Source organism: Lineus longissimus, chromosome 10 (assembly GCF_910592395.1).
Source record: "Lineus longissimus chromosome 10, tnLinLong1.2, whole genome shotgun sequence".
Taxonomy (NCBI): domain Eukaryota; kingdom Metazoa; phylum Nemertea; class Pilidiophora; order Heteronemertea; family Lineidae; genus Lineus; species Lineus longissimus.
Genome location: NC_088317.1, coordinates 10,549,468 through 10,562,442, shown reverse-complemented (window position 1 = coordinate 10,562,442; position 12,975 = coordinate 10,549,468). Strand labels below are relative to the sequence as shown.

At 41.7% G+C, this 12,975-nt stretch overlaps 1 protein-coding gene across 1 annotated transcript in view; it reads left to right on the top strand.

The window, feature by feature from the left end:
- The window catches only part of LOC135494455 (WD repeat and FYVE domain-containing protein 2-like), a 113,122-nt gene that overhangs the window by 97,546 nt on the left and 2,601 nt on the right, over window positions 1–12,975 (top strand). Inside the window, exons 9-10 of the mRNA XM_064782449.1 lie at window positions 10,411–10,512; window positions 12,261–12,391. Coding sequence (XP_064638519.1) covers window positions 10,411–10,512; window positions 12,261–12,391 — 233 coding nt within the window. The remainder of the gene's footprint in view (window positions 1–10,410; window positions 10,513–12,260; window positions 12,392–12,975) is intronic.

Here is a 12,975-nt window from a genome sequence, read left to right as displayed (position 1 = left end):
TTCGATAGACCAATATCCGGATTTAGCGTCGAGTTTGCTGAAGAATTTTGCTCTGGCGAAACGGTGTGTTAGCTCTTCAAGCGTTGGCGTATGGTGCTGGCTTCGTTTCAGTTGCTTGTTCAAATCCTTGGGATCGAGACATATCCTGAGTGACCCATCAGGCTTGTTTACGTAAGTGATGCTGGAGACCCAATCTGTTGCTTCGGTGATGGGTTTGATGACTTCCATTTCAATCATGCGCTTGATTTCGGCATGAATTTTATCACGTAGCTGGATTGGAGCTTTGCGTGGTGCGTGAATGACTGGTTGGGGGTCCTCCTTTAGCGTTATCTTGTGTTTACCTGGAAACTTTCCAAGGCCCTCGAAACGATCGGGGTATAGTTCACAGAGTTCTTTAGTGGAGTTAATCTTCGGATAAGCTTCATCGTGGGCGCTATCTAACTTTACCTCACAGTTGAGTTGAACTAGTCCGAGTGCTACACATGTTTGTAGCCCGAAAATAACTGGACCACTTGTGTCTGCGATGAAAAAAGTTGTATCTTTCCATTCAGAATCTGTGCCTTTGTATCGACACGGTATGGCGATGGTACCATATTGCGGAATGTCCGTACCGTTATAGGCGGTTTACTTTATATTTGACGGTGTGGTTTTGACAGGTTTTTCTTCCTGGTTTACTTTTTCTGGGTAAATGTTCCTGAATGTCCTGAGTGGCATAACATTCCCTTGCGCGCCGGTGTCGGCTTTTCCGCGCAGTTTAGCGTTTTTTTCGGGGTACGGTTGTATGTTTAAACTGGCGTATGCCTCTGAGCGGTTTTTTGCGTGGCCAGTTGCGTGCGAGTGTTTATTCCTAAACTCTAGGTCTACCGCACTGAACGATAACCCTTCGAAATCCGATGCGATATCTTGACCGACGGCATGCACTCCGCGGCCTTTGCGTTGGTGTGGAGTCTGGCTCCGGTGACCACGGCCTCGGCCTCTGCCTCTGGTTCTGTCTCGTCCTCTCGTGCTGTTACTTTGGTTAGGGTTGTGTCTGGGTGTGCTCCGTTCGCGCGGACTCTGACTGCTAAGGCACACCTTGCCCCAGTGGCCTACTTTGCCACATCTATTGCACTCCTGGTCTTTTGCGGGGCAACTTCCGCAAAATATGCACGAGTTACGATTTGATCTTGGCTGACGTGATCTGTTCTGCGCATTGTTTTTGCTTCGTAGTTCGCTCACATTAGCTTGTGCCGATTGGCCAAAACGTTGCATCTGCTCCTGTGTTGCTTCGTACGTCCTAGCGAAATCGAGGACTGTATCCAAAGTCAGTCTGTTTGAGTCTTGGTTTAGTAACTTTCTCCTCACGCTGGCGTGTGTTATGCCTTTAACTATTTGGTCAATTAGATGGTCGTTGATGTCGGCTGGATCTCGATACTGACATTTCTGGGCTTGGACTTTGAGACGCGTAACGAAGGAATCGACTGGCTCTCCGTTCTGTTGAGTCATTTCGTGGAGTTGGAAACGGGCCAATCTGTAGTTTGACTTTGGCTCAAAGTAATTCTGGAAAGCTGTCCAGACTCTCTCCGGATCTGTTCTGTGCGCTACCTCTCCGAACGTCATGTTGTCGTATATTTATACAGCCTTTGGTCCCATCCACAAGAGGATGAAATTGACAATGGCGGCGGGGGCTTTTGTCTCGTATGTCGGTGTCGATAAAACGAGTTGGCAGTACCGTTTGAACGTTTTATATTGTTGGACATGGTCCGTGGCGTCCCAATCAAAAGACGGTGGCTTTACAGCTGACAAATCGTTTGCGTAGATGATGGTGAGGGCGGCGGCAATGGCGGCTACTGGCGGGTTGTCGGCCATGATGGATTCTGATTACAGTTGCTAGAAATTGATGCTAAGTCTCTTTTTGAACACTGTTCTGGACGATTATACACTGTATAATGTTCTATTCACGTCAATTTATAGTTTGTAAAAAGTTCACTGCCCTACCGTAGCACCATCACATCTCCGAGAATCTTATACTAAGCACTGCTAAGTATCCTGCTCCTGCTGCTTGGGGGGCGTATCTAGGTCACTCATCATCGATCGGCCATTGAAAAAGTTTCGTATCAGTATCCGATAGTTTATCCATCCGAATAAAGTGGCACAAACTGTTCAAAATGTCCTGACGAAAGTTCTTTCAGAATTCTGACACCATGTTGTATTTCCTCGTGCTTCTTTGATGGAGGAGAGAAGTCGTGGTTTCTGTATATATCTACTTTAATCTAACACACATGAGAAGTTGACCATTACATCGAGATACAAGAAGTGAAGACCAAGAAGACACTAACCGTATAAGGCTAATGATATACTAATTAGTATGCTAATAGGTGATGGTACGATGATGCTGGTTTATGATGCTAATCGCAGATGGCGCTGCGCTCGATAATATAACATAAACAACATGGCAGGACACCTAGCGACAAGTTTCTGTACTAATTTTCTATTGAAAACATCGTCTGATTCAGGTCTCCCCCAAGTCGCAGTTCACCGTACATCCGCACAGATCTGAACATTTTTTTGGTCGCAAAAAAGCGTACATCCGCAGTGAAAGGGTTAAACAAGTCACTTCACACTTGCAAGGATTGAAGTATGAAAAATGAAAAAAGTTGATGGGTGGGATGGGACTGGGATAATATTTAATCTTCAATGGACAATAATGATTGGTGGTGTTGAATTTTTTGAAATATATTCATCCCAAGTAGGCTACTGTAGAATCAACTAAAAGCAATTGGGAATTTCAAGGTGGCACCACATGTCTCCAAATGGAGTATACCATTACAATAGTCATATTGAAGCTATCAGGGCCTCTTAGCGCTTGTTCCCTTGTCACCGCACAAAATAGTGGTGCTGCCATGTAAGTCGTTACAGCTCCTAGTTGATTAGACAGTGAATCATTAATCTTTCTTAGTGTCCGATATACTGAGATAGTGCAGTCAAACCAGCTGTGTACCTGAAAGAACTTTTAACTGCGACCCCCCCCCCCCCCAAAGAAGGATCACCAGAGCATCCTCTGGGTTTAATCTGCTAGAAGCAAGGACAAAAACTAGGTACGGTGAGTGCCGTTTTTTTCCAGCTGCGGGCCGTGCCTATGGAATAATAATTGGGTTGCGTAGTCAAACTACTGACTACTAACTACTAGCGCATGCGCATCATTGAATATTCATAGGTTGGAGGTTCCTGACTTATCAATTAGATAAGATCTAATTGATAAGTCTGGAACTGTCAAATGCATAGAGAGGTATTGAAAAGGTGTGGCAAGTCTACAGATATAAAGAAATTGTTTGATGAAAAAATTGATTTTGAATTTTGCTTATTTAGTTTTGAGATTTTTTTCTGCATGAACTGGCCTTCATTATTTACCATGCACTGCAGCATATGTGCAGGGAAGTAAAGTATGCATTGCAAGCCAAACATGTGTCCAAACTCTACCAATGTGTACTTAAGTAAATGAGGGTGAACTTTTTAAAATTTATATTTTACTAAGTTCTTTTACGATTTAGGCCTAGGCCAATTTTATTTAATCCCCCCCTCCAGTTCACTGGTTTTTTGTGGCAAGTCTACAGATATAAAGAAATTGTTTGATGAAAAAATTGATTCTGAATTTTGCTTATTTAGTTTTGAGATTTTTTTCTGCATGAACTGGCCTTCATTATTTACCATGCCTTGCAGCATATGTGCAGGGAAGTAAAGTATGCATTGCAAGCCAAACATGTGTCCAAACTCTACCAATGTGTACTTAAGTAAATGAGGGTGAACTTTTTAAAATTTATATTTTACTAAGTTCTTTTACGATTTAGGCCTAGGCCAATTTTATTTTATCCCCCCCCCCCTCCAGTTCACTAGTTTTTCACACAAGTAAAATTAAAGTTTTGATCTTTTTTGTACATTTATGTTTTATCGTACCACCAACATGAACAGCACGCCATACAGGATCCTCTCACGGTTTCAGGTATCAGCACTGACTACTGATTGTTTTTGTAACATAATCGGGAATGTCAATGATAAATGTCGACCGTGTTATCTGTGAGTGAACAGTCTTATCTTATTATACAAATTGATTGAATAAAGAAGCCTTGAAATTGAAATTGCATCTCTGAATTTTTGGCTCACCTGTCTCCAGGACAGGGGAGCTTTAGCGATAGTGCATCGTCCGTTGTCCCTTAAACAATGGTGGCACGTTTCTTAACCACTGGACCTAGAAACTTTAAACTTAGTGTAATGGTCTCAGGAGGCAACGGTAACTTGTATACTGAAATTCGGCGCAATTTTATTATTGTTCTGGCTTATATATATAGGCATATAGGGGCGCTTTGTGAAAAACTTCTTTTGGCCATAACTCCTGAACGCTGCTAGCTAGTATGTCAAAACTTTTATCGTGGGTTCATCTGGTGATAGTGCATCACATATAGTACGGGTTTTTGATTTCACATAATTTTCAAGGTCACAGAGGTCAAAGTTGGAAAAAAACAAAAAAATGTGGCATGTTTTGTCATTGTTTTATATAGCAACTTCAAAACCTGGAAAAATGTATGACAGGAAGACCTTCTCCGGGGCACAAAATTTCTGCCTGTTCCAACTTCAGATGTGGCCACCAGGGGGCCTGACCCAAAACGGATCCAAGTGCTCCAACTCAAAAACAATTTGATCTAGTTTGTTCATATTTGATACATTACCTCAATATGACCTCCAAGCGCATGCTAAATTTTGGCACGGTCAGTTTTCAAATTTGACCTGGACATGAAAGTAGGCCTAATCTAGCTAATGAGTCATAAACACAGCTGTTCCCCATATTTCATCTGGCCTAAGTTGAGAAAGAAAGAAGAGTCAAAAAAATTATTATAATTCTGTCAACACTTATGACAGAGGAATCTTTGATTGATGTGTTGGTTGTTATTCCTATTCTTCTTGTGTCAAGATCATGGATAACATGTCCTTTCCCCAATACCTTAGTGGTTGCCATGTCAGCATAACCCTAACCCTAACCCAGCTAAGCCTACTTTTCAAGGTCACAAAATAGCGTATATTGGCTGATGTCCACAGGTGAGCACAACGCCCCAGGCCGCTTCATTATTAATAATAATGATGAAAAATAAAGCTTGTCTATTAAACCTAAACTCTTGGACATGCAGCCTTTAATTGAAAGCTCAATGAAATGGAACCCCACACTGGTGGCATTGTAGAATCCCACTTCCTGCCTAGAATGTAGGTGAGGGTTTGTTTGGATGTGATGCCATGAAACATTGGAATTGTTCTTATTACATTGCCATATTTATATTGTCACCACATCAGTGCCTTCCATGCATGTGTTGGACTGGCCACTGCCTAAACTAGATTGTTACTTACATGTATAATGGTCTGCCCAGAAAGGCTGTGTACCTAAACTGTTGGTAATGTATAGAATGGAGTTTGAATTCGTTGCTGGACCAGTTGATTCCTATATAGAGTTTTTTCAGGACCAGCCATATTGGAGAGTAGGACAATGATTTACCCAGTACCGCATTTTCCCCTTGGAATTTGTCCAATGTCACAGACCTAATGTGAAGACTCAATATTGCTATGTAAATACCGGTAATCAGTTGGTAGGCTGCTGGACCTAGCCTGAGCTGGGTGGAGCTTTCATGGATTTACAGTCCTACGAGTATACTACCCCCAAGTGGAGCTGATCATTAATTTAGTGCACTCCAACAGTCAGTAGAGCTGATGCCATGTTCATGCTAGGCGAGGTTGAGGCAATATGCAGTAGATAAGATGCGCAAAATTTTTAATGGGGAATTCTGACTACTGGTAGCCTTTGGGGTCATCATGACTAATCAGGTCCCATAAGGTTACTCCGAACTTGGTTCTCTTCTGATATTTTCTCTTTACAGGTTGTAGACTGCAGCTATCCTAACCATTGCATGCTTCCCCTCTAACTCCGCTCTTCAAATAAAACCGCAGTCCCTAGGCGGCCGTTCTGTCTGAGTGCTTGGCTTGTAGACTTTGTGCGTATACATATGTAGGTCATGGGCTGAAGAAAGGTGAGTTTCATCGCCCGGTGAAGAACAACTAAATTCATGACTGGACGATGGAGCCAATTGGTGAAAGGTAAGACTATGTCAATTGGGTGGTTGCGGGAACCGCACTAACAGACCACCAGTAACAATCAATACTGCATTGAACATTCCTATGAGTTTATAATGGACAATCTGTGCTAGTATCGAACTGACGGTTATGAAGGTACCTGACGTTCTTACCTAGTGACAGTTATTAAGGACCATTAGAGCGAAGCTGGTAAATATTTGGCTCATTCACATCCAGGCAAGTGTCTGCAATGTCTGCCTGATTGATATAAGAGGGTGATGTAAGAGACCGCATCATAGCCAGATTTCACAATCTAGTAAGAGATGGCATTGTAGCCTGATTGATATAAGAGAGAAGGGTGATGTCACAAGAGACGTCGGCATGCCTCGTGTCACAATCGAGAAAGAGACCGCATTGTAGCCTGAATGATATGAGAGAAGAGGGTGATGTCACAATCTAGTAAGAGACAGCATTGTAGCCTGATTGATATGTGACCCTTCACAGCAAAACCAGGCGCATGTCGCTCTGAGCTTGGCAGCTTGAGACGGACTGTTTGATCAATTCTCTATTGTCTGCCTTTTGTGAAATATGAGCACATCAATTTCTTCCATTATCTCCTGGTGTCACTTTGGCTCATCTTCTGTGTGACATGCGCCTGGTTTTGCTGTGACGGGTCACATATAAGAGAAGAGGGTGATGTAAGAGACGTCATCATGTCTCATGTCACAATCAAGTAAGAGACCGCATTGTAGCCTGAATGATATGAGAGAAGAGGGTAATGTCACAATCAAGTAAGTGACCACATTGTAGCCTGATCGATATAAGAGAAGAGGGTGATGTAAGAGATGGCATCATGCTTGATGTCACAATCAAGTAAGACTTCGTTGTAGTCTGGTTGATATAAGTGAAGAGGGAGATGCAAGAGACGGCATCATGCCTCATGTCACAATCAAGTAAGAGACCGCATTGTAGCCTGATTGATATGGGAGAGGAGGGTGATGTAAGAGACGGCATGCCTCATGTCACAATCAAGAGACTGCATTGTAGTCTTATGGGAGGGAATAGGGCAGTGTCATAAGAACTAATCTAAACTAAAGCCCGTAAAGGTAATGAAGGAGAGATTTGCACTGACCTACATTTATGATCTTTTGCCCTACTTTAACCCTATGACACCTGGAGGCGCCCTATGACCCCCGCCGCCGATCCCCCTGGAGGCGCCCTATGACGCCCGCACACCCATATTCAAATTTCGCGCACTTAGCTACCGATCTCCTTCAGAGCGCCGCCTATTATTAATCTATGAAACTTAAGCTTTCAAATGCCTGGATGAACAATGGTGGTTGCTGTAGAAGTTTTTGAGATATTTGACGATTAAGTTTTTGTTTCTCTTCAAGCCAGTAAATTCAGGTTGGACATTTGAATTTCTGAAATGGATCGTTTTTTTGATTTCGATTTGGATGTACCCTATCTAATAGGGAATTTCATCTTCTTTCAAAGGAACGGGACTTATAATATATCATTCGGAAGTTCACCTATGTCATTTTGTAAAAAACTGGACCCATTGCAAAAAATGTGATTTCCAGGAAAATCACGTCGGGGCCTAGGGGAATAAGCACTTGCGCTGGCAGTGGCTCTAGGTGTTATAGGATTAAGACTGTTATAGCTAAAGTAGTCGTGTTTGGTATCGAACTAAAGATAATGAACATTAGGTTTGTGCTTACCTATTTTTATTACCAATTAACCTACTTGGAGATTGTAAGAGCTAAAGCTGTCATCCGTGTTTGATATCTCACTAAAAGTGTGTTGAAGAGTAGGTTTACCCTGATCTACTTTTATGACCTACTAAACTTTAACACCGTTAGCAGAAGGTAGTCGCGTTAATGGTATCAAACTAAAGGTATTTAAAGAGCTGTTTTGCGCTGACCTGCTTTAACACAGTTGGAGCAAAGGCAGTCGTGTTTGTCACCAAACTGAAGGTATAGAAGAGCGGATGTGACAAAAACCCTCAACTACTTCATTCACTGCAGTTCAAATGAAACCTTCACAACTGTCATCCGCCCCAGGGGCCAAATTCTCATAAAGGGTGTTTAACCCTTTCGCTGCGCCGCTCAAAATTATTTCAAAATTGATTCCTTGCTGCCCCCAAAATACTGTAAAAGCCAATTTTAACATAGGTAACCTTGAGGCCAATATACAGCCTGAAGGAGAAGAGATAGAGCTTTGGACTATTGAAAAAGGTTGTTGGGAACAGCATGGACTTTCAAATTATGCATTTGTTAATCACCTGAAATTATGTTAATTAACTAAATAACGCTAATTAGTATTAATCAACGAGGAAAAAAACAACATTTTTCATCTTGACCCAGGCTATCACTATTATCCCCCTCGGACCCTGAATCATGCACACTTTCAATCCCCATGCACGCTGTGTACATCGGCATTATGTTCAGAATCATAATCACTAATCAGACTCGTCTTCTATTTCATCAATTATTGATTCTGCAGTTCGTCGAACACGTGACTGAGGCATTTAAATTTGTTTACAAAACTTTGGACTCAAAATATCGCCTAAACTTTGAATAAAAACACCGAAGTTTTCACCTAGAAATCGGAAGTTCTCGCGGTAAACAACATGGCAGGACACCTAGCGACAAGTTCCTGTACTAATTTTCTATTGAAGACATCATCTGATTCAGGTCTCTCCCAAGTCGCAGTTCTTCGCACATCCGCACAGATCGGAAATTTTTTTTGGTCGCAAAAAAGCATACATCCACAGCGAAAGGGTTAAGGGTTAGACGTGTGTAACTTCTCCCTAATTAGTTTCAGGGCCTATTCATATTCTGTGAAGATTTACATGAAGGGCCTGAATCTGTCTATTCAGTAGTTAAATGCTGTTTTAAGCTGAACGCCCTTTATGAATTAAGCCCCATTTGTCTAAGCTTGATTCCATAAAGTCTGTCCACATCTCCCTATCTATCACAAACCTACATTCTGGTACATGCCTATACTACTTGTTCCATTCTCTTGTCTTTCATGTCATTCCTGGCTATTCAATTCCGCCAACATAGCTATCAACGCCAGCCGCCATCCTATATTTTTGCATTCCGCTCGTTAATTGAAGAACCAGATGTCCGACAGACTTCAAACTTTTGTGGTGTAATGGCCTACGATGGGGGAGGTTCCCTACTGATTTTGGGCGCTATCCAAAATCCAATATTGCCGCCAGCCGCCAACTGGGATTTTTGTAATCTGATCGTTGACTGAAGAACTAGAGGTCCGACAAACTAATTGAAGAACCACATATTTGACAGACTTCAAACTTTTGTGGTGTAATGGCTTATGATAGGGGAGGTTCCCTAATGATTTAAGGCGCAATTCGAAATCCAAGATTGCCGTCAGTTGGCATCTGGGATTTTTAGCATTCTGACCTATAACTCCAGAAGGAGTTGTGTGAGGGAGCTGATATTTCTGTGGTATGATCACTGGACTATAACTCTAGAACAGGTGGCCCGATTGATCTCTTAATTCTATGGTGTAATAGGTTGGATTTGGGGAGGTTCCCTATCATTTTGGTTGCACTCCGAAATTCAATATGGCCAGCAGGAGGCCATCTTGCATTTTGCATTCCGCCCCATAACTCAAGAACCAAATGAGTGACAGACCTGAAACTTATGTGGTGTGATGTCCTAGGGTAGAGGAGGTTCCCTATTGATTTTGGACATAACCCAAAATCAAAGATGGCCGCCAGGCAACCAACTTGGTTTTTGGCATTCCGACCCATAACTCAAGAACCAGGAAAGTGACAGACCTGAAACTCCTGTGGTGTGATGACCTAGTGTAGGGGAGGTTCTCTGTCGATTGTGGACCCGATCCAAAATCGAACATGGCTGCGTGATGCCATCATGTTTTTTCGCATTCTGCCCCAGAACTGAGTGAGTGACAAGCCTGAAACTTCTGTGGTGTAATGGCCTAGTGTAGGGGAGCTTTCCAATAGATGTATGACCTGACACAATATCCAACATGGCTGCCAGGCTGCCGTCTTTCCTTTACACCCCATAACTTCAAAACCAGTCTAGTGACATGCCTGTGGACACAGGTGCCCACGGAGCGGGGGCATACATTGCGATTTTCCTCGATCGCATTATATCTAGTTTCAATATATGGCTCGCCAAAATCTTCAATGGGTGAACATTTTATTCATATCCATTATATGAGCTGCACCATATGGAATGCGGATGATTAAATTTGATGTCCAGAATGATATCATTGGAAAAACCTCACAAAAAAAATTTTATCATCATATATTCTCTTGTTTTATAGACCCCAGAATGGAAGGACGGCGACCATTGTCAGAAATGTGGGTCTCCATTCTTCTGGAATCTGAAGAAGATGTGGGATGATAGAACTATTGGAACAAGACAGGTAATTCAGTGACCCATGGTTCTCAAAAATATATATGGTTGGTGCATATCTGCAGAGGATACATCACCTATCACACAAGTTTTTTTGTTCGACCCAATTTTCAATGTCACAGAGGTCAAAGCTAAAAAGTTCATCATTGGTCCTTTGACTAACGAAAAACACTATAACTTGAGACTACCTCAAGATTTTTTTTTCTTATCTGGTAAGTGTATAGCATATCAGTAGGACCTGTTGGCTATTGAAAATCATATTGATCTGATTCACGCTTTCACCACCAGAGGGCATTTGCTGAAAACAGAAAAGTTACATTTTCTCCCTCACATCTCAACGGAATATGTTAGGTGCATCTCCTCAAGATACATCATATGTCACACAAGTTTTTCGTTCTACCCAATTTTCGAAGTTACAGAGGTCAAAGTTCGAAAGTTCATCATTGGTACCTTGACTTACGACGTAAACGCTCCAATTTCAGACTGCTTTAAGATTTTCTTTTCATATAATGCAATAAATGTGTAGCATATCAGTAGGCGCTGTTCGCTGTCAAAAATGGCCTAGATCTGGTTCAGGGTTTCAATATTTCCGTCCTTTAATCTATGTTTGCATGGCTTAATACTGCACATCATTTCAGCATATTTTCTTCAATATGTATCTGCAAATGCATTGTTATCAGCATTACTCACTTGTCAACTTATCACCTACCTCAACTTCGTCTCGTGCCAAGGGGTGTCGTGTGGGCCTAAGCACGGTATTTTTAATCTAACTCGGCTAAAACAGTCCATCTGAAATTATTCTAAGGCTCAACTCAAATGAAAATAAAAAATCATTAGATGTCCAAACTGCCAGGCATTGTTGTAGTTGTACTGCATTTCACTGTCTTATCCTCATCTGTCTTTCACGTGTGACAAAAGAATGGCACGTTTTTTAACCACTTGACCTAAAAAGCTCATACTTGGTGTGTGGGTACCCCTAGGCAAGACCTTCTTTCAAAATGAAAATTAGTGCAATTTGACTGCTTGTCTGCCATATAGGTGGTGCTCTTTGAAAACCTATTTTTGGCTATATCTTATGAACGCTGGTAGCTGGAATGATGAAATTTTAACTGTTGGTGCATCCCATAAGAGTGCTTGAAATATAAACAGGGTTTTTTATTTGACATACTTTACAAGGTCACAGAGGTCACCACCGTTCACTATCGGCACCACCGTCAGGCAATAGCGGCACGTTTCATCACCACTGGTGTTACTGACTTGAAATCTTGTACATATGTACCCCTAGGTCAAATTTGACCTCAGAGACTAAATTTTGATGTGATTTGATTCATGGATTCATGGACCAGGGGGCCAAAATCTGAAACAAAAAGTGCTATTTCTCCTGAACTTAAGGCTGGATCATTTCCAAATATTTATCATAGGTACATCTAGTTAGGATACATGACATAGTGACCAGATCTTTCTATTAAAAATTGTACAACGATACCTCTAGGCAAGTCCTACCCAAACGACCAACTACAGTCTGGATTCGATTACAAGGGTGGTACCAGGGGGCAAAGTTTTAAAAATCATTAAGTCTATTTTTTGTCAAAACTAGAGCTCTGATGTGGATAATATGTGGTATGAAGGTAGCCAAATGCATCCCCTACCAAGTTCTCCTTCAGGTTCTCCCTTCCATGTTGACAGGTGGGCACAATGGCCCAGGCCTTTTCATTAATGTTTTTGAAAGCTTTATGTATTGACTATTGTTGATTTCAGCATCATTGCAGAAAGTGTGGTAAAGCGGTGTGTAACAAATGCAGCCAGAACCGCACATCGATACCAGTCATGGGCTACGAGTTTGACGTGAGAGTGTGTGAGGAGTGTAGCAAATTAGTTTTGGATGAGGAGTAAGTCATCGCACAACACTTACAGCGATGTGAAATCTCAGTTTTTAGACAGATTTCCTTCTTTTGCTTCTGGTGGAATATTTGAGTCGACAGCAAAAAAAAAGGTCTATAAGTATAATAACTCAGCTCTCTGTCGAACTGGGAATTTTCCAAATCAGACCAAAAATAAACATAAGAGAAGAAAACAAAATTTTGAAAAATGCTTTTTTTTTATATCCCACATTATCATTTTTGAAGAACAAATTCGACAAATTTTTCCTTGTTCGTCTTGCAATATGAATGTAACACCCCCTAGGTATGACCAGCTCGGAAAACCCTATGAGGGTGGTTTTGTGCTTTTTGTGCTCCCGCGCACAAAGACTAGATTTGGCGAGCGTACATTCCAGTGTGCCGCAGCAGCACTCTGGAATGACCTCCCTAGTAATATTCGAAATGCGGACTCCATCACAACTTTTAAGACACTCCTGAAGACCCACCTTTTTCAACAACATTACGAACATTAGAATTGTTTATTGTTGTCAAAGACTATATACTTCTTATAGAGACTCTGTTTTTGTTAAGCGCCTTTGAACGGCCCAATATAG